At 37.7% G+C, this 21,812-nt stretch overlaps 1 protein-coding gene across 7 annotated transcripts in view; it reads right to left on the reverse strand.

Annotated features, from left to right (window-relative positions):
• Nucleotides 1-21,812, reverse strand: part of SRGAP1 (SLIT-ROBO Rho GTPase activating protein 1) — a 264,983-nt gene that overhangs the window by 70,964 nt on the left and 172,207 nt on the right. For 6 of the 7 annotated variants that reach the window (XR_009054655.1, XR_009054656.1, XM_057741462.1 and 3 more), the window contains 2 exons: nt 9,568-9,750; nt 8,964-9,092 (listed from right to left, as the gene is read on the reverse strand). Coding sequence is in view for 5 of the 7 variants with exons in the window: in XM_057741462.1 (XP_057597445.1) it covers nt 8,964-9,092; nt 9,568-9,750 (312 nt within the window). In the remaining 2 variants the exon portion in view is untranslated. Of the gene's footprint in view, nt 1-8,963; nt 9,093-9,567; nt 9,751-12,395; nt 12,424-21,812 lie in introns of those variants that run through there. The other variant, XM_057741463.1, reaches the window with a different exon arrangement.

The raw sequence follows: 21,812 nt of genomic DNA on the forward strand, positions 1-21,812 counted from the left end.
ACACCTGCTTTCATGTCTGGGTTCCTGATGGTGCACAGCTGACAATTTAATTTTTGCTGCTGCTTTAACAACTGCAGCAGAGCGTTGAGTTTCTCTTTAGCAAGGAACAGGTCAAAATGGTGTATCTGTGTGATAGGAATGGATACAAAAGTAGGAAACAGAAGAAGAAGGGAGGCTGCACGTGCCTGAGCCAAGGAGTAGACTGAACAATCTTTTGTTGCCTAACACGGCTCCCACCCACAGAGGCAATCATTTCCTTCAGAGGAGCTGCTACTGGACTCATTTTACCCCAGGCCAAATCTCTGTAACCACCCTGAATCAAATCACAAGAGAGGAGAGAGAACAATAAACTGAGCCTCAATAAATGCAGATCAGGGGATACATGCTATGGAGAAAAAAGTCAGAGGGACAGGGAGTGATGGGGGAAAGGGTGTTGCTCTTTTATACAGGGCAGCTGGGTGCCACATGAATGAAAAGAAGGAATCAGTGTGTAAAGGTCTGGAAGAAAGAGTGCTCTAGACACAAATGAGAAAGGCCCCAGGCAAGAAACGGTTAGTGGGTCTGGGTAAGAGAAAGGCCCGGAAAGTGGCAGGAGATGACACTGAGTGGCAGATGGGTGCCAGTTCACATAGGCTCTTGGTGAATAGTTTGTGGAGAGTTTTAAATAGGGATTACAGGTCTGATTTATCTTTTTTAATACTTTGGTTGTTTGGGAAGAGACTGAATTATTGATCGGAAGGTCTTAGTGATAAGTTGGACATCTTAGGAAGCTATGGCTTCCTAACTGCAGGCAAGAGATGAAGAGGCTTTGTCAAGGAGACTGAGAGTGCAAGCAGTGAGAAATACCAAGGTTTGGGTTATTTTGGACATAGAGATGATAAGATATGCTGATGCACTTATATGTAGGGAATGAGAGACCTGGGTTTTTGGCTTTGGCAACTGGGTAGAAAGTGGTACCATTTTCTGAGATGTAAACAATGGATAAGAAAAAGTTGTTACGGGTGCGGAGGATGATGATGACAATAGAGGCAAGTGTTCAAGATGTCTATAAACATCTTGTTAGAGATGTCCCAGGGTGGCAGTGGATACGCAAATCTGAAGCCCAGGGATATGATCAAAGCTGGTGATAAAAACCTAGGAACCATCAGATAGCATTAAAGGCAAGGGACAAAAGGAAAGAAACCCAAGGATCATGCTTTTGGCAGCTTTCAACATTCAGAGGTACAGCCAAGATGCGGAAGTGGAAAAGTGAGCACTGGAGCCTGAGAAAGTGCTGCATCAGGTGGGAACCAGGTGGATGCAGTTTAACAAAGACCCACGCATCTCCATTGGAAGGAATGTTTAAAGTCATCCACTTTGGTCATCCAATTCATTTCAGTTTTTAAATACTCTTTCTTCCACCATGGGATAAAAACATGCGTATATCAGTTTACATGATAACTGCACTGTCCTAACCCATTTAACATGATCTCTTTATAATCTTCCTATTAATAGTTCAGGCCTAATGGGGACCACAATATTACAATTTGGCAGGTTTTCATGGATAAATTTTAATACTATTAGGTAGTGGGGGAAAAGTCAAACTAATTAAGAAAAATCTGAACTCTGAATAAGTTGCTTTTTAATTAAAGACATGTTCCAAAGGATAAAGCTAAAAGCTTTAGGACAGCTGATTATTTAGAAATGATAAAATAAACATGGTATGCATTATATGATGTAATCTAATTTCAATCTTATTCTGTAGAAATGGCTAATAAAATACACGACAGAAATCACCACCAAGAAAATTAGCTGGAGTAGGGGATTATTCTATGGGACTATTCCATAATGGTAACAAAGATTTATCCTTCAAGCTTCAAAGTGACCTGCAAACTTTTAGAGGGAGTAACCGGAGATGTGAAACTGTACTGTAAGGATGACAATATGTTATTATTATAGGGCAGGTGCTCAGGGACAAAGCACTAGTAGAATTTTACTATTGAGGATTTTGTTTCTCTGGCTGCCTTTGATGGTGGGTGGGTGTGGAACAGGACTGAAAGAGGTTACGTTACCAGCTCTGCAATCTTAAAACCAGTTGGTTTAAGAACTTCAGATATACAGAGTGGTGAATATGATTATAGATCAGAGATTCCTAGTATTAAGACTTGTACTCTCCCCAACTCTTTTCTCATAGCAAATCATAATCACTTGAAAATTTCAGCAATCAATCACAAATATATTTGTTGCCTGTATGATTTTTCTTCTGGTTTTAATACATTCTAATTTTTACAGAATAATTAGTTATGGTCTCTTTGCACTTAATGTTGGGGATATTTAATGATAACGGATACAAAATCTATTATTTACGAAACTACAATCTATTTTACCCTATAATTATGTCTTTATTCTCCCAAACCAATTAAACTTCCTTTGGCCAATACCTGAGATTCATATTAATTTTTTTGAATGGCATAATAAAAACCTCACTGTGAAATTAACTTTGTTCACTTCCCAGCTGATTCCAAAATAAGAGACTGTGACTCTACAAACTAAAATTTACTTAGAACTTTCTTCAGAGTGAGAGGAAAAGCCATCTTAATAGTCTTCAGCTTAAGTGACACTCTGGATTAATTAATACTCTGTTCATTTTATAAAGCAGAGGTCAGCCAACTACGGCCTATGAGCAAAATCCAACCCATGGCCTGATATGATAAATGAAGTTTGACTGCAACATGACCATATCCATTTGCTTACTTACTATCTATGGCTACTACTGCACTACAGTTGAGTAAGGACAGAAACTATAAGGCTTACAAAGCCTAAAATACCTGGCCTCTTACAAAGAAAGTTTGTCAACACTTGCTCTAAAGCACAGTGACCAATGCCAATGCACGGGGAATATACATAGCTAATGGGCCCTCTCTAATACTCCTGTACATTTCTGTTCAAACAATTAGTCTGTAGGCTTTCAAGAGTTGATGGTACAATATCTGTGCCATTTATATTTATTATAATTTAATATTAAATAAACTGATAAAATAATTGAGAAAGGATGTGTTGGAAGTTTTAAGAGTAAACAAAATTGTTATCAAATTAGGCACAGCTGCAAACTGTGCAAGACTGTGAAAACATGGTAAATATCCAGAATATTTTTTCTTGTATGTTAAAAAACTTAAAAGTAGAAATCATAGATAATACACAGTGCAAGTGGTTGTACAAAAGAAGACTGACTATTCAAAATTCTGTACAAAAAGATAAATAATTTAAAAGTTAGCAAGTTCAAGTATACTGGTATACTTTAGATTAAAATATTTAAGGCATAGTTTTTATCATTTTTTTTAATAACTCTCTGCTTTTCTGTTTCTAAATATAAAACATGCCAAACTTACAGATAGGTGCAAAACATACAGTCGGCCCTCTATATCTGCAGGTTCCACATCCACAGATATGAAGGGCTGACTGACTATAAGGGACTTGAGCATCCTTGGATTTTGATATCCATGGGGGGTCCTGGAACCAGTTCCCCGTGGATCTGAGAGACAACTGCATACTTTTAAATAAATAAAATACAGGCATTTCACAAGTCCTCTACACACTCCCCCCAACTGCAACCCCTTCCCTTCTCCCTAAAGATAACTCAGTATTTGGAGTATCCAAACTAACATTGATAGGTAAAGGTGAAATTTATCTAAAACAGATAAAATTGGAATTATTAAATTAAAAAAAGACATTAGATCACCTCCAAATGTATAGGAAAGACTTGAACTAATCTATCAAAGTGTTGAAATGTTAGTTTTTAGACCTGTAGTAATTAACAAAAGAGGATTCCATTAAATAGGGTGTCAAGGATATATATATATATATGTAAATTTATACTCTGAAGTGCCTGAAAATATTTTCTTAAATTATCATTCCAGTTTAATTTACATTATTAATTTGTACTCTCAGGAGGCATTTTGCTTGACCAACAGTAAATTATCGCTCAGATGTTGCTGAGTTCCAAATTAGTATATTTTCAATTTAATAAATCCAAATTCAAGAGGTTTTAGAATATAGATAGTTTGTTGCAAGGGAAAAAAACAACAATGTATAATGGAGGAAACAGAGCTATATCACTGTAAGCTAGTGATGAATTTCAGTATCATTACTGGTGGGCTAAACATATGTCTGTTACATATCCATATAAGATGTAGCAATACCACCCATGGTGTGTTTCATTGCAAAGTTTGAATTCATAAAGCCTTCATGTAGTGTTTGCTTTGTAGGAAACATAAGGGATAGAGAAATGGGCTAAATAACAACACAACACATTATCAGACGAATCAAGAAGCTGAGACTTTCTCAGGAACTACTGTCTCCTTTACAACTGTCTCTTCAACAAGGGACTTGCCTGGATAAAAAGGACTAAAGGGACACATCACACAGATGCAATGTCTGGTCCTAAACTGGGTTTGGTCTACCCATACCTGCTGAGAAACATTTTGGGGGGTCACAAATGGGAATGCAGTCTGGTTATTAGACAAGATAAAATTTTTCTGAAATGAAAGGATGAGAGATCACGATTAAAAAAAGCGAGTTAAAAAGCTGTATGTAAAATGTGGTTTCGTACTCTCTGGTCTAAAAACACGTGTGTGGACACAGAAAACATCTACATTTTAACAGTGATGATCTCAGGTGGTAAGAATGTGATCATTTTATTTTTGCTTGTAGTAATGTCTAGATTTCTACAATGTAAATGTACTGCTCCTATAATAATAAAAGACTAGTTTTACAATATAAATTCTACGGAAAATTTATACGACTTTTTATATCAATAGATCCATTCACCGTCACCTATCACAGACAATTTGTAAGAAGAGACAGATATTGACTTGAGTAGAAGCCAAGGGAAACTGGAGGTTTGTATAAAAAAGGTCTCAACTTGAATTCTTTGATTATTTATAATGCTTTGATTTAATCAAGACACATTTAGTATCTTCCATGTTATGTCATGTACAAAATGTTTTCAAATGCATTAAAAATATTGTCTTAACTTTTTCTCGCTAGAGGTATAACTCTTCTAATAATTATTAGACAGCTCAGTATAAAAGGTATTTTACCACATAGGCTCACAAAGCATGAAGGATTCTAGGTGCCTTTGCATAATAATCAGTTTCTTTTTCACCATGAAGGGTCAAGCTTAATGGTTTCTAGGATCACCACTATATATGCAAATTGGATTCCTATAAAATAAGCTGCCATTTTAGAATGCACACACACACACTCTGATTGCCTTAAAAGTGAGTCAATGAACGTGAAGTATGATTTTCACTCAAAGAGTACTCAATTTCTTCTGAATATGACAACATACAAATTTCATATCATTTCTTTTAAAATTCATATTTAAATTATATCATTTGAGAATTGTGTACATTTTAAATTTAAGACCAATCTTTAAAAAAATCTAGCTTTTTTAAAAAAATGGAAAATACTTGGCATATTTAACTATTCATTTATATCAGAATTATTTCAATCTAGAGGTTAAGATGTCTGCAGTTGAAACCTAACACTTCAATAGTTGTGTAATGTTTGGCAAGTTACCCAGCGTATTTAAGCCTCAGTCAATTCTTTTAATCTATAAAATGGAGAAAATAGTATTTACCTCACAAGGTTATGATGATTAGATGAGATTATGCTTAGAAACCTAGGTGCCTGTCACATAGTAAGAGCTCAATAAATACCCACGACCATGATGATGACTCACATAACCCTGACATGCTCTTCTTGTCTTACATATACTAATGGTATCAAGGATGCTATGGTGCATCTCCATACAGATGCCCACAGGTACCTCATTCTCACTAGATGTAATGGAACTATTACTTGTCTCCCAGGTCCCTATCTCAGTAAAGGGTACCTCATTAACCTAGTTATTTTTAAACCCACCACCCCAACTTTCTATTAGCTCTATTTTCAATATGTTTTGAATCCAACCACTTCTCACAGGTCTATCGCTACACAGCGATCCAAGCCAGCATTACCTGTAGCTTGGACAATTGCAGAAGACTCTAGATACAGCTCGCTTTTTTTGCACCTCGGTCTATTTTCCACCCAGATGCCAGAGCGAGCTTTAAAATGTAAACCTGGGGATGTCACTTCCTTGCTTAAAAGCCTTCAATGGCTTCACACCAAACTTAGAACAAAATCTAACCCCTTTTTCCTGCCCAAAGGCCCCTAAGTGCCTGGGCTTCTGCCTCCCTTCTCTCCCAGCACCTTTTCCTCACTCGCTCTGCTCCAGCTGTACCGGCCTCCTGTGTTATTCCTTGAGCATCCTGAACTTGCCAAACGCACCTCTACCTCTATACCTGGAGCCTTACCTGTCCTTCTGTATGAGGAATTCCCTCCCCATTAGCAATATAGCTCTGCAGCTCACTTCTCTGCTCAAACATCAGGCTTTTCTGACCATGCCATCAACAGAAGCACCCCCAGAACTCTGTTTTATTTTTTCTTCATGGCACTGTTACTACTACAACAATAAGTTATTAACAATAAGTTACTACTTAGATACATATTAAATATAAATATTGAAATATAAGTATATAATACATTACATATATATTACATACTTAAAATATATACGTGCAAATTTTTTTCTGGACTGTCTCCCTAGCTAGTACGTAAACTCCACGGAGGTGAGGACTCTGTTTTGTTCATTGCTGGGTCCCCGTTATCAAGAATAGTGCTTGGTACCATATAAGTATTAAAGAAGCACTTTTCAAGATAGAGAGACTTATCTATCCTTTTGTTAAATTGGCTTGGCTTTTAGCCAAGTACTCCAATCACTACTAAAATAAGCCCTAAGCAAAAAAAGCAAGCAGAGGTGTTACACAGAATTAGTTCTTCTATATTCCATTTATTTTGCAGAATCCTTACAGATCTAAGTTTGAAAACAGGGGTCATAAAATTTTTTATTTTTATTTAGGAAAACTAGCAGCAATCTAGCAGAAAAAAATTTTTATTTCATCAGAATTCTAGAAGAAAAAAAATTTTTTTTAATTTAAAACAATTTAAATATCTGTATTTAAAACAATTAAGTGATTAGTTAAGTTGTTGAAATACTTGTAACAAAGGAAAAGAGAAAAAAATTTTCCCTGGTTTTATTTATTACTAAACGGTCCTGTATAAAGAAGTTATGATATTATGAGATAAAACTGTTTTTAGATTTAAAGAAAAGGGAAAAGTCACACCAGAGCATTAAAGAACTAAAATGAACTAAAAAAATGAACTAAACAATCTTTTGTAACAATTCTTAACAATTCTTTTGTAAAAGTGGCTGTGGCTCTAAATTAATAGCTAGTATCTGAGACAATTCATCATAAAAATAGTTGTTTTAACCTACTATATGTCTAAATTATGACAGACACTCTGAGCCACAGAAAATAATCGTATATTATCATCTAACTGTTGAATTCAATCACTGCAAAGCACTACACAAGTAAAATTCTAGCAGATAACTCTCTGAACTTCTATCACCTTATCTGTGCTTTCCTTATGACATTACTTTTTATCTTTCATTTGCAGATCTTGGTGTTTTCGGACACAGGATTTTTGTCTGTTTTATTTTTGCCGTCTCCTACAGTATTAGCACGATGACTGGGCTACTCAGTGGATGATTTCTGAATGAAAGAATAAGTGATGTTGAGGGTCAAAGCTGGGGAACAACGGCAGTAAACACTGCACAAATGTAATAGCAGGTATATACTTGGAGAGTTCTAAATGAGCCCAATTCGTGCCTTTTTTTTTATTTTTATTTTTTTGGGGGTACACCAAGTTCAATCATCTGTTTTTATACACATATCCCCATATTCCCTCCCTTCCTTGACTCCCCCCCCCTCGAGTCCCCCCCACCCTCCCCGCCCCAGTCCTCTAGGGCATCTTCCGTCCTCGAGTTGGACTCCCTTTGTTATACAACAACTTCCCACTGACCATCTATTTTACAGTTGGTAGTATATATATGTCTGTGCTACTCTCTCGCTTCGTCTCAGTTTCCCCTTCACCCCCCGCCCCCTCCCATACCTCGAGTTCTCCAGTCCATTCTCTGTATCTGCGATCCAGTAATCCCACTACTGGGCATATACCCAAAGAAAACCATAATCCCAAAAGAAACTTGTACCATCATGTTTATTGCAGCACTATTTACAATAGCCAGGACATGGAAGCAACCTAAATGCCCATCAACAAATGAATGGATAAAGAAGATGTGGCATATATATACAATGGAATATTACTCAGCTATAAAAAGGGATGAGATGGAGCTATATGTAATGAGGTGGATAGAACTACAATCCGTCATACAGAGTGAAGTAAGTCAGAAAGAGAAGGACAAATATTGTATGCTAACTCACATATACGGAATCTAAAAATGGTACTGATGAACTCGTGCTTTTTTTTTATATCATATCCTATAAAAGTAAAAAGAATGAGATAATAAAAATGGTTTCTGTGTATTCTATTTTGCTTCACCATATTTATCACAAATATCATAAAGCAATCATTTGAGTAGTCATTTGCTTAAAATCTGTCTTTTCCATTTTAAATTCCGGTGGGTAAGAGCTGTATGTCTATGGCTTCTCAGAGCCTCAGCATCTCACAATAGTAGAGGCCCGATAAATATATTTTGAATTGATGAATGCAGTTAGGGCTGTGCCACGGCATCATGTGAAAATGCCTGGACCCCCTGCCTAGCTGAGTCTTCCAGATACTCACAGCTTCAAAGAACCTCATAATTCGTTTTTCAATGCTTTTAGGATGCACAGTGTTTCACATGCATCTTACAATTTATAGTGTCTTAGTATTCTATGTAGTTTAATTGGCAGCATTTTTTTCCCCTGAGAATTACATAAAATAACATTGTTTTAATAAATGACGGTGTTTTAGAATCAAGGAAATATGGTTATTGCTAATTCCATCTTGGTACGGAAAATATAAAAGCTTCAAGTACTTACATCAATTAAATCTGAAAGATCATGAACATAATACTTGAAAACTGAGGCATTGGTGGCTTCAAGGGTTAGGAGATATTCATTCCGTGCCTTAATCGATTTTAGCTTGTTTTCTGAATACTTTGCTTGTCTCTGGAAATGAAGATGATCCAGGCATTGGGAAAAACAATAAAGTCATTTTAAAACAAGACAGGGGAACACACATGGATTTCTATTTATCTAGACAATTTATTCTACATATACAAATGACCTTTGGAGTCCTTTGAGGAAAATACATTTCAAATCTGATTTAAATAAACAAAAATTACCCAGCGACAGGGAATGACAGCAACATATTTGGACAACAGGCCCATCTGCAATGAAATCTCTTTGTTAATGTTCAAAGTTCTCTACATTGTGTATTGCATACTTGGCACTCACCACTAAACGATGTCCAGCTGTTATTACATGATTTTTATGTTTCTTAAACATTTTTCATTCCCATGGGAGGAAATGCATATCATTTCACAGTAATTTACAACGTGCGTCTATTAGCTGTTGCATCAGTGTTCCTAGGTTTGTCACCCGCAGTGAGGACAGAAGGGCTCTGCAGTCTAGTTTTACTTACCTTTTCTTTCATTTTTTCAATTTTCTTCACAGAGCTTCGCCGCTGATGTCTCTCTTCCAGTCTAATATGAAAGACTGGGTCACCAGATCTGCCAATTTGCTTCTCTTCTTGTTTCTCAGCCTCTTTCAGCTTGCTCTCTGCACTGATACTCTCTGCGTGATACATATGGTATGTTTTCATCACCTGTGAAAATGTGACGCAAATTGTTAAAAGATGTCTGTCTGTAACTTATGAGAGTGAACGGAAACCATTATATGACATATATGTTAAAGATATCATCTTTCAACTGGCAGAGGGAGAGCCAGATTGTTAGTAAAATAGATAAAGTATACACTATTCCTTCTACATAAAGCAAACAGAAATATGCAAATTCACCTGCCAGGAAGAGGCACTTAGGGACAGGCTGTGATGAAAAAATGATTTATAGAGTCTTGTGCATGCTTTCAGTGTACTTAAAAAGTTCCCCTCAAGCTTAAAAGTGTTACTCTAAAATCTCCTCTGCATTATTAATTTGCAGAATAAACCATTATGCATGGATAAATTTTAGCCCACCCTTGGAATTATTAAAAACTCCAAATAAGTACAGCCCTTACTAAAGGAACTTTATTGCTTAAAATCTATTTGTCAAAATACAAAATGTAAACATAAGGTTCATACATAGTTTTAGTTAAAAAAAACTTTTTATGAGCACAAAGTAATATTTTATGTTCAATGTAGAAAGCGTGGTACAAAAAAGAAAGCAAAATAAAAAGCAAGTGGAAAATAAAATGCATATGATTTTGGCATACAGCTATCCAGTCTTTTTCCTATGAAAATATACACACACACACACACACACACACACACGCACACACACACTTCTTCATTTAGAAATGATACATATCATTTCTCCTTTTAAAAAGTCTGGATCATACTGTATTTATAATTTTTAATCTCCTATGTTCTTTTCCACTTAAAAATATCAACATTTTCCTATACCACAAATAAGGGCTATGTAGTGTTTCTTCATGACTGTGGCATAACAATGAATTCCCTATTGTTGGACATTTTAGAATATTTCAACTTCTTGCTTTTTATAAATAAAGCTGTGCTGAAAAGCCTTCATATATAGTGTATCTTGTTTCTTCTCTTAGAAATGATACAAGTAATTTGCATTTTAATAGATTTAGGAATATATAGGAGATGAAATTTTGTAATGTATCCTTTCCATGTATATTGCAAATATATAATCATTCCTCAATTAAAATCTTTTAATTTAAAAAAAATAAAAATTTTAAGCCCTTAAAAATCTTGGTTACACTATTGTTACAAAAATGTGCACAAAACTGTGTCATAGTTCCTATAATACATTTCCATAAGCAGAACTGCAGGGTTAGAGAATCTGCACATTTTTTAGGCTTTTGATACATACTGCCTATTTAACACTCTGCTAATTTGAAAAAACCCTGATCTATATAGTTATTTCCCAGAGCACCTTAGATAACATAGATGCTTAATAAACATCTTTTTAAAATTTTACATAAGTATTTATTATTTATTGTTATGTTAATATCTATCACATCTATATATAATCTCTGTATTCTTAGATACAGATTTTCAGAGATTTACCCGAAAACCAGTTTTCCAATATGATTTCAATCTGCTCTTATATACAGAGTCAGACATCGGGGATAATTCTGAAACCTGTTTAATTTGAGCACGACTATAATCCTTAAAAGAAACAACACACATCCAATGCAACTGACGTCTCAAGGAACATCCCAGAACCCAGCTCCCAGGTAATCAGTGCTGGCTCATTCTCAAAATCTATGTCAAATTCTCATCCACACAAAACAGATTTTATTCCATCTGTAAATAACTGTAAGTTATTCAAAGTCAATTTTATAACTAAGGTATAGTTATGTTAAAGAGACTGATGTAATGGTTTTTTTTTTACATTTCTATAACTTTTATTACAGTATATTGTTATAACTATTCTATTTTATTATTTTTTTGTTGTTAACCTCTTACTGCGACTAATTTATAAGTTAAACTTTATCACAGGTACATATGTATAGGAAACACTTTATACATAGTGTCTAGAACTATCCACGATTTCAGGCATCCACTGGGGGAGGGGTGTCTTTGAACATATCCTCCACAAATAAGGGGGATCTACTTATTTCCTTAGGCATTTAACATTTTTTCATGCTCTCTAATGGAGTTCATTTTAAACTCTGCTTGCAATTTTTTTGTTGTTGGTATATGAAAATACAATTTTTGTTTATTGATCTATCAGAGACCTACCTAGCTAATGACTTTTCTCATTTCAAAAGAGTTTTAAAATAGTTTAAGGACTGGAAGCATAACTGGGATAAATATATTTACTTAGGCAGGACCAAATTGCTATTTTTTGTGGGTTATATGAAAAAGGTAGAAATTCAGCACTTAAGGTTCAACTTAATACACATTCTCAAGATGACTATTTTGAAGAGTGAAACATGGGGTTAATGAAGAGCCTTAACTTGTTTTCACAAAATCTGATGATGTCTTTCCTTAAAATTATAAGCTAGCAAATTACATCAAAGGCTGTGCTAAACAAGAACAAAGTGCCCGCTAAACTACAAAGTTGTGGCAGCTTTCTCTGAGCTCTGCTTAATTGCAAAGCTGTCTGTTTTCAGTAATTATCAAATCTGCCCGGGGGTGGGGGGGGTGGGGTGGGGGGGGGAGTTTGGTTGGCTACTCCAGTTTGAAAGAAAAATAAGACAGCATTAGGAAGCAGCTGGGGAATGAGAAGGGAGTCACCCTGCAGCTGGGCAAACAGCAAGGTCAGTGAATCTACTACACACCTTGCATTTCTAGGCTTGGCTCTGTTTATACTCCCCGCCTGAAGCAAAGCCACATGCCATCTGGGTCCTGGTTCCAGTTACATCTTTAAATGAGAGGGTGAAAAAAGCCAGTGTCACACACACACAGTTGCTCAGCTGTCTTCTTGCTAATAGACAGGAAGGACGAAATGAGTACACGTGACTCCCATCATAGTTGGATGAAAAGGCATCCCAGACAGACCTGGGTAACTGAGAAATCTTGCTTTTAAACACATCCTGAGGAAAAGACCTGACCTCCTGACTCTTGCTTTACTAAGATGCTGAGGCCTAGTGTAAGCAGGTAATTTGCACAAACTAAGCTTTATTAACTAAGGATTCTGAGCTGGCTGCTAGCATGGTGTTTCTGATTAACTAGCCTGGGTTAAAAGGAAAACGTTTGAGTCTGACCTAACACTGGCAAGAAGTGGGTGTAGATATCTCATCACAATGTGGTTTAGCACAATAGCTGAGGATTCTCCTCCCGGTTCAATGGTAATTTCCAGAAAGGTAATTTCTTTGTTCCATTTTTCCAGTTTGACTTAGGGTTTCTGCTGTTCTCTAAAATGTCAGCAGTTACAATGAATGAATTTTAAAAGCTGGAGAGAAAAACACTAAAAGCTTCTTGAGAACTCTAATTGCAGATAATGAATGCCAGTACAAACTGCATTATTTAAAATGTAAGCTGTTGACAGAAGTTAAATGTGTTTTGTATTTAAAATAAAATAACAGACAGTTCTCTCTTTTTCAGAGAAGTAAAAGAAAGCTTTTGAATATATACTGCAAAGAAAATAACAGCTTCTGCATCAGCTTAATGCAAACATAAGCCTTTGCATACCAAATGACATGACAGGCATACATCCACTTAAATGTACTCCAATAGCATATTTTCTGATTTGAATTCTTTTCTACTAAAACCTCATGAATAATTCTCCATTGAACACACTCAATTTATCTTCCCTGCTCCTGCTTTCTTTAACTGCAGGAAGAATACAGTCAAGAAGAGAGTGACCACATCATGAATTTCTTTGTGAGACTGTGAAATCCTATACAAAAACTTTTGGACAGAAGCTGTTAATATGTATTTTTTTTCTTACTGACAGACCTATATAACGGATCTGACACTACTCTTGTACTTTACATCAAAATAAAGTATCCATAGTAAATTTCAACATTCATTGTCAAAAAATCCATGATGTATCTGAAAACTGTCCGCGTGTTGGAGATCAGTGAATTAAGGATATAAATTCTACTTTTTGACTGCCGGCTCAGAAGTTAGAAGACACGGTTCCAGGAGTGGATGTCCCAGTTACTAGCTGTGGAGAGTTATTTAACACTTAGGCTTACTTTACAAGGTTGCTGGGGATACCCAATGTGCGTGGTTCCTGTGTGTGGGTACAACTGAAACTTTACTGAGCAGATGTGTGTATATATACATATACAACCTGTATCACTAATATATATGGACACATATGTAATGTGTATCTATTTAGCTAAACAAACATTATATGAGGGTGAATCAAAAATTATCCACACTCTGGCTATAGAATTTACAGAAGTTTTAATATAACTGGAGTGCAGATAATTTTTCTCACCCTCATATAATGCCTGCTACATGCCAGACATTGTTCTAAGCATTTTACAAATAATAGCTTATTTAATCTTTCTAAAAACGCTTATGAGGTAGGTACCTTTAATCTCCCCACATTACAGATGAGAAAAGCGAGGTACAAAGAGGTTAAATAATTTGCTCAAGGTCATACAACTGGTGATTGGCAGGGCACTGGCTGGTAGTCTAGCAGTCTGGCTCCAGACTCAGTGTTCTGGACTGCTATGCTATGACCTTCGGAAAGTCTAACGCATTATTTACCTGGGGGGTATAGTTACTCCTGGTCATATTTAGGAATAGAGGAAAAGAAGGAATGAAAGATACTTATTTATTCATTTAACATTTGCTTGGTGCTTAGCACCAGTATGGCACTGATGGGTATAAAAATAAAGACTTGGTTTCCATCTTCTAAAAGTTTAAGTTTTCAGAATTTAAAAAATGGGCCTTGGAGAGTCTTATGAACAATGATGAAGGGAGAGTGCATTTGGGCTGAAAGGCCAGTATCAGCAAAGATGTAATGGGGCAGGGGAACCACACAGGTGAGGTGGGCATGAGGAGACCAAGATGGTGAAGAAGAGGGTCCGGGGTAGTGGATGATGGGGTAACTGAGCTCAAGAATACGACTGGGCCAGGTGAGGAGAGCCTTGAAATCCCAACTAAACAGTACAGAATTTATTCTGCAGGGGGTTGGTGAATCCACAGAGGTGTGAACAGTATGGTCAAAGCAGTACCTTAGTAGTAATCTGGTGAAGACAGGCAGGATGGGATGGTTTGGGGTGTGAAGTGACCTGATTTAGCATGAAAAAGAGGGAATGGAAAGGAGAAAAGAGAATCCAGAATGACAGCTACAGGGCCTTTTCTCTGTTCTCACGTTCTCTGACCTTTTCTTAAACCTGACATGACTCCTTCCACCAAGCAGTTCAAATGCCCTCACACTCTGGTTCCAACACCAGCCCAAGCAGCACTCTGTATACTACTCTGAGTCAATCACTTAACTTCCTCCCCATCTTCCCAAGACAATCCAACCCCACTGCCTGGGAGGCCCTCTCCCACCACCCCCTCCTATCACAATTTTGACTCATCTTTCGAGGCAAGGTCAAAGCTCAACCTACTGTTAAGTGTTCCCTGGGTCTCCAGCCAGGGTTATCTTGTTCCTCCGACCTCCAAGACCCACTTACTGGTACCACTTCAGACTCTCTGCCGTGTGTCACAGATATTTGTGTACCATTCAGTATCACGGATTGTCCTATAAGTTCAATGAGGCCACCAACCATATCTTAGGCACCTGCAGGTCCTTAATGTTGCCTTACATACAGGAGGAATAAAATAGGCAGCTGGTGAGAAACAAATGAAGAACAGGAATCCCTTTATATTCAGCTTGCCCATTCATTCATTCATTTAACAAACACTACATGACTGGCTTGCTACTCTCCAACCCTGGCATCCATAACTGTGCCACCAATAAATACCTGGGATTGGACGGATGGGACAGTAGATAGTTCTGAATCATTTGTGAAATATACAGTTAGCACTGGGACTTACGGCTCCTCAAAAAAAAAAAAAAAAAAAAAAACCCCAAAAAACCCACCAAAAAAAGGTGTCATGGTTGTGGGTGCTGGTGATAAGCAACATGTTAGTGACAATATTTCCTACTTCCATACACAGCCTCTGTTTTACGAAATCTATCAACCACAAAAAGCTCTCCTGAGAAACTACATTTTTTTAGGTTTCCTTACATATTGACAATCTATCTAAGAGAAAGATCCCTTTTCTATAATCAATACACGAGAGGGCTCTAAGTGTAACTGTTTCTGCCAGTGCTAGATTAACAAAACCTCATCAGCGCAGGACCACTGCCTTGGCAGTCCATTCCTAGGAAGCTCTCAGGGTCACAGGGAAGGCAGGGCTCCCAGGCCACCCTAGGCGGAGCCCCAGGAGCTATGCTGGAAGCCTGGCTCCTCCAGGGGCCCACACAGCCTCAGTCCCTCTGTCTGGGCTGTGGCCCCTGCTAAGCCAAGCTGTGTCTCTGGAGCTTAGTTAGATAGGGGCGGTGAGCAGGAACTACCTTTAAGAGAACATCATAACATTGCCTGCTGAAGCCTTGAGCTTTCCTGCCCTTGAGCACACTGAGCCAAACTTGGTGATGAGTACAGAGCCAGGCAGGCCTGGACTTGAGTTCTCGTGCTACTGCTTATCAGCTGGGCAAGTTTCTCAACTTTTTTGAGGCCTAGTTCCTCTCCGGTAAAATCGGGATCAAGGGATACAATGCATGGCAAGCACATAACAAGGGGGGCAGTTGTGTTTCTCGACAGTGTCTAAAGTGTGAGGTAGAAGCCAGACTAGCTGGCTTTGTATCCTGGCTCTAAGCAGACAGGTGCAGGCTCTGCCTCCCAAAGGCAAAGCAGCTGGAGAACCGAGTACAACAAAAGCAGACCTGATGGAGGCCTCTCCTGCTGTTTCATATTGCAACTTGGGACAGGCAAAACCTCTTAAAAACTAATCCAATATACCAGTGATGAGTACCCAGGAGTTGCTGGCATAGATGCAGCATACGTGTTTTATGAACTAGTTATATTCAGAAAGGCTTCTAGCCTCTCCCATGTCCATCTTCATCATTAGCACCCTTTTCAGTGTATGCTGATAGTTACTGTAAAATTAAATGTAATTTACTGGAAAATTACCCGGGTTTCAGGGAGCAGTGTAAAATGATCTGCACTTATTCATCCACCAAACACCTCCTGAGTATCCCTAAGCCAGGCATTGTGCTAGGCTTTGAAGCTAGAGATGAAAGACACAAAGGCAGGCCGACTCTAACTGAAGACAGATAGGAGGGAGGGAGGCGGTCATGGACTCCAGGGTAGGCTGAGTGGGAGTCAGGTGGAGAAGGACTCCTAGGCTTCTTTTTAATCAGCTTATATTTAAGTCCGGAAGCTCACCTGGAGAGAAAGGTGGGGTGGGAGGGGGGATATATTTTATTTATATAAACAGTGTGAAGATAGGGACTTCCCTGGTGGTCCAGTGGTTAAGACTCCACACTCCCAATGCAGGGGGCATGGGTTTCATTCCTGGTCGGGGAACTAGACCCCGTGTGCCACATGCCACATGTTGTGGCCAACCCCACCCCCCGCAAAAAACAACAACAACAACAAACCCAATATAAAGATAGGAGAAGCCCACCGTCAACATGAATGCTACTCAGTCAATGCCTACAATGGATCTCAGTTCCCACCCCAATGCCCCATCTCCCACTTAAGGCCTATGAGTGACATTTATTGGTATTTTTTATTCTCATTTGTGGCATAAGGGCTGGAAAAGTCCTGATCCCTGAGGTAATGAGTGGTCAGTAGGACTGTTACAATGATGAACTCTTCCCACCTCCCTTCTCCAGGCGTGTATGGTTCTCTATAAGTCAATGAAAGCAGAATTTACAAAACTTAATTATATTTGAGAAGTAACATTAACAGGAGAACTCACTTTGAGAGGTAGTATACTAGCGGTTAAGAGCTTAGACTCACAGAACAGACCGCTTGGGCTCAAATCCTGCCTCTGCACTTTACTGTGTGATCTTGAGCAAGTAATTCAGCCTTTCTGTGCCTCCATTTCTCCAATGTAAAATGGGCATAACATTCTTACTCACTGCATGCATAGGGTAGTTGGAAGGATTACATGTGTCATGACACGTAAAGAGCACAGAGAAAAGAGCTTGACATATAATAAGTGCACAATAAATGTCAGCTATTGCTATTTGAAAAAAAATACCACAAAATATTTCATTTTAATAATAGGTAATTCTTTCTCCACGACTGGAAAGACTATCATTTCCAACAGAGGTAAAGGGAAGCAAATAAGTGATATTTCCATTTATGCGTATGGTAAGAATTTTAGCAGAGCTCTTTAGAAATGAGCAAATAGCTCTAGATGAACAATTAAATAGCATGAGATCCCATCTTTATAGCTAGTTTATCAAAGAAAGCTTGAGGTATGTTGTGGCTCCACTGAAATGAAATCAGTATAACAGTCTGAATTTATCATCAAATTATTTATAATCTAAACAAATGCTTTGAACAAAAAGTATTGTCTGGAACTGGACCCTGCTGGCTAGGAACTGCCAATCAACCAAATGACAGGGCAACAGAGATACAGAGAATAAACAAAACAAAGGGAAAACAGAGAACACATATGCAAAGGGAGGAAGTAAGGCTAACAAAAGTCACAAAAATAATTCTATTCTGTTCCGTGTGGTGTCCAAGATTTTGTTCCAGGAGTAATTACAAAGAGCAGCATTTTAATGGAAAGAGCTTAGGTCTATAAAATCCAATAGACCTGGATTTGGGTCCTAGCTTTGCTGCAAAACAGTGTTATAACTGACCCTCAGTGTGACCTTCATCTATCAGAGATGACACATGGGGTCTCCCAACAGGACCAAAATTAGGGGGCCAATCAAATCAAACTGTGAACCTCAAACACTTTAAAAAGTGTGGAATGAAAGAAAAAGCACAAACCAGAAGCTTGATCATAGAAAGAAAAACTGATTGTGTAACTAGAAGGCTTCTTTTCATGAGAATTTGAATATATCCCTTGAAAAGGAGAATATTTGATGGTGCTCCGAGAAAATAATATAGGATGGCATCTAGCAGTCTATGTGAGAACATCCAGACTGTCATTCCTGTTTTGTTTTCTATTGGAGATTTACTGTTTTCTTCTCCCTCTTCAGCAAGAGCCTTCAAGAGCAGTGTTAGTAGAAGGAGCTTTCATGTCTTAAATATCCAAGGGTGTGAACCCTAAGTATCCCATGCCCTGACTGTGACCTTGCAGCAAGGCTCTGTCTAACCCACTGGGCCCACAGCATTCTTACCTATAAAGGATGTGGTGGGACCGTGTAATCACTCAGGCCTTTTCCAACTCTAAAATTCTATGAGTCCATGATTTCACTTATTAATTTTACAACAACTAAATACCAGAAGAATTTATCGTTTGGGGAAATACAGATATATAAAACACACTTCTCAGTTGCTTAAGAGGGTGATTTTTTTCAGGGTCAGGGTAGATGGTAGATAAATTTTAACCAAAAGGAAAAACCCATGTAACAACGAATTATACTAATTACCTCCTGCTTCTGTTGATTGAGGCAGCAAATAGTACACCATGCTATGCCGAGGACATAAGATTCCTCCTAGAATTCTCCAGGGGCTCTGAGGCGATAACTCATCTGCTCTGTGGCACAGAAAATATCTAGAAATGAACAATGCCTGTATAGTCTAATGCACTATTATATTGATGAATCTTAAACTGGGGTATCTATCACTCTAGTGACTTTAATTAGCTCTCAAACCGATTAGTGATTAATCATCAAGTGCTCATTAAGGAGGAAAACCCAGGAACTATCTGGTAGGTGCAGGGTTGACACAAGGATTTGCTACCTGCTTTTATCTTTGACTGTTATATTTAAGTTAAATCAGGGCATTTGTCATCTTTTTCAAAGTGCTAAATTTAATAATATTTTTTATATGGCAATATAAATTACAATTAGTTTCACCAGATTTTGCTACTTTAATAAAAATATTTAATGAAAAATGACTCATTTATCCTAAAGAGGATAAATTATTTTCTGCCTTCTTAGAAAGAAAATGTTTCTATTTGTAAGATGAGCAATCTATATTTATTAACCTTAATCTGGGCTAGCTCTAATTCCAGTAGTCACTAGAGGCAGCTTCTAATTCAAGTCTTTGAGTCATAGGCAAGGGTTATTGGTTTTGTTTATCTCGAATGAACCCTCAAAGAACACTCACATTCAGTAAAACTATCTTGAGTCCCATACAATGTACCACAAATAGGCCTTGTCCTTTTTGATTCCTTTACAGTCTATTACTAGAAATCCAATTATATTTTATTCTCTACTGGTTTATACTAGGTTCATAAGGATAATTTTTCCATGAGAGTAGTGAACAATTTGGTATAATATCTGCCCTTTTCACAATGATCAGCGATTTTTAACATGAAATAAATGTCATTTTATCTAGGAACTTCTAATTTTGCAGAAGATATTTTCCTTCCTTGTCCCTCAAGCACTTCATTTGCAGTGGGGTAAAGAGAGAGTGGTAAGAGCAGAGGATCTGAAGAAAATCCAGCTTAATATTCCCTTTATTATGACATCAATGATTTGTTAATACTCTGGCAATATTCAAGTGCATGGAGTTCCCTGCACCGGCAATATGCTTTCATGCACCTGTGCTCTTCCTTATACGTGAATTTTTTTTTGGAAGGCCCTTCCCACCTTTCCTTTGTCAATAAAATCAGGCGTCAGCTTCTCCAGGAAGCCCTAGGAAGCTTACACAGAGCTGTGGAGACCTCTATCCAGCCCAGCACCCAACGCCATACATGGAAACACCTCACTAGTCTAGCTTATTGATGGCAGTGCTGTTTGTCATCAGTACATTTACGGGACCTACAAATTTGTTGAAAGGCCCTTCCCAGCCACTCGGTGTATATCACCTGGATGCAACAGAGATGATCCCCTAACAATTTTACAGCTGAGGCGACTATGCTTTTAATACTTCCCCTTTAGCTGACTTAGAGACAGGGAACAGATTCTGGATTTGGGAAAAATGCTGAATAACTGCATTCTATAAATCCTAGAAACTTACAAATCACAAACCCTCTCCATACACGTGCTGGGCAGCCACTCTACAAAGGAGGAGAGCACTGTCTTAAAAGATAACCTATTCCATTTCTCAACAGCTCTAATGGTTAAATTCAGGAATCAGACTGCCTAGGTTCAGTTCCTTGTTTTGCCTTTTACCACGTTCCATAGTTTTCTCACCTGTAATTGGTAATAAGAATCATACCTCTAAGGTTGTGAAGATAGAATGAATTAATACATGCCAAGCACTTGTAGTGGTAACTGGCGCACAGTGGTTTAATAGTTGCTACAAAAATTAATAAAATACCCCCCCATCATATCTTTAAAGCCCACAATAGCCTCAGCCAGTGCTTAGTGTCAATGCTCATTTGTTTACTCTCACACACCTGAAGGCTGAGAGCAGAGGGATGGTCTTTGTTCTACGGATCAAAGAAACTGAGCCGCAAAGAGACTTAATCCTTGCCCAACAAGTCAATAGAGAAAGTCAGTGATAGAGAAGGTCATTCAGAAAGTCTTTGTTTCAAAAAGAGTTTTCATACGAAGTCTTCAGAGTCCCTGAAATACAAGTTTAAGCTACTGAAAAAAATAATACCCACAAATTGGCACTTGGAATACATATTAACCAGGGCCAGAGTGAACACAGCCGCAGCAGAAGTGGCAAAGGGAGAGTTTCAAGCAGTTGGCAACACTGAGGGGGAAAGTACATGCATAATGAAAGGCCAAGAAATTCACTAGAATTTCACAGTCACCTGCAATTTTAAATCATTAATTCTTTTCAGGGAAATGTTTCACATGTCTTCAACATTACATGCATATAGTAGACATTTAAGTTATAAGGTTTAGTATATGAAATATTTAAGCTGAGGACACGAGACACTGGGAATTTTAAAATCATAAAAGACCTGAAACCCTTGGAATTGTAGCATCAACTAAAATGGAAAGAATGATATGGAATCCTTTTAATGAAAAACAGTTTAGAACTTGACACATAAACCTGTTTCTCAAATCCAATACTTCTCACTCCATTTATTAAAAAGAAGAGAGAAAAAAAGAAGAAAAGTGAGAGGCCTTTGTTAATCTATGCAAGAAAGCTTTTTGAGTTTTCAAATTGCTTTTGACCAGATGTCTAAGTATTTTTTGCTGCCTATGTTCT

The sequence above is a fragment of the Hippopotamus amphibius genome, chromosome 7 (genome assembly GCF_030028045.1).
Source record: "Hippopotamus amphibius kiboko isolate mHipAmp2 chromosome 7, mHipAmp2.hap2, whole genome shotgun sequence".
Taxonomy (NCBI): domain Eukaryota; kingdom Metazoa; phylum Chordata; class Mammalia; order Artiodactyla; family Hippopotamidae; genus Hippopotamus; species Hippopotamus amphibius.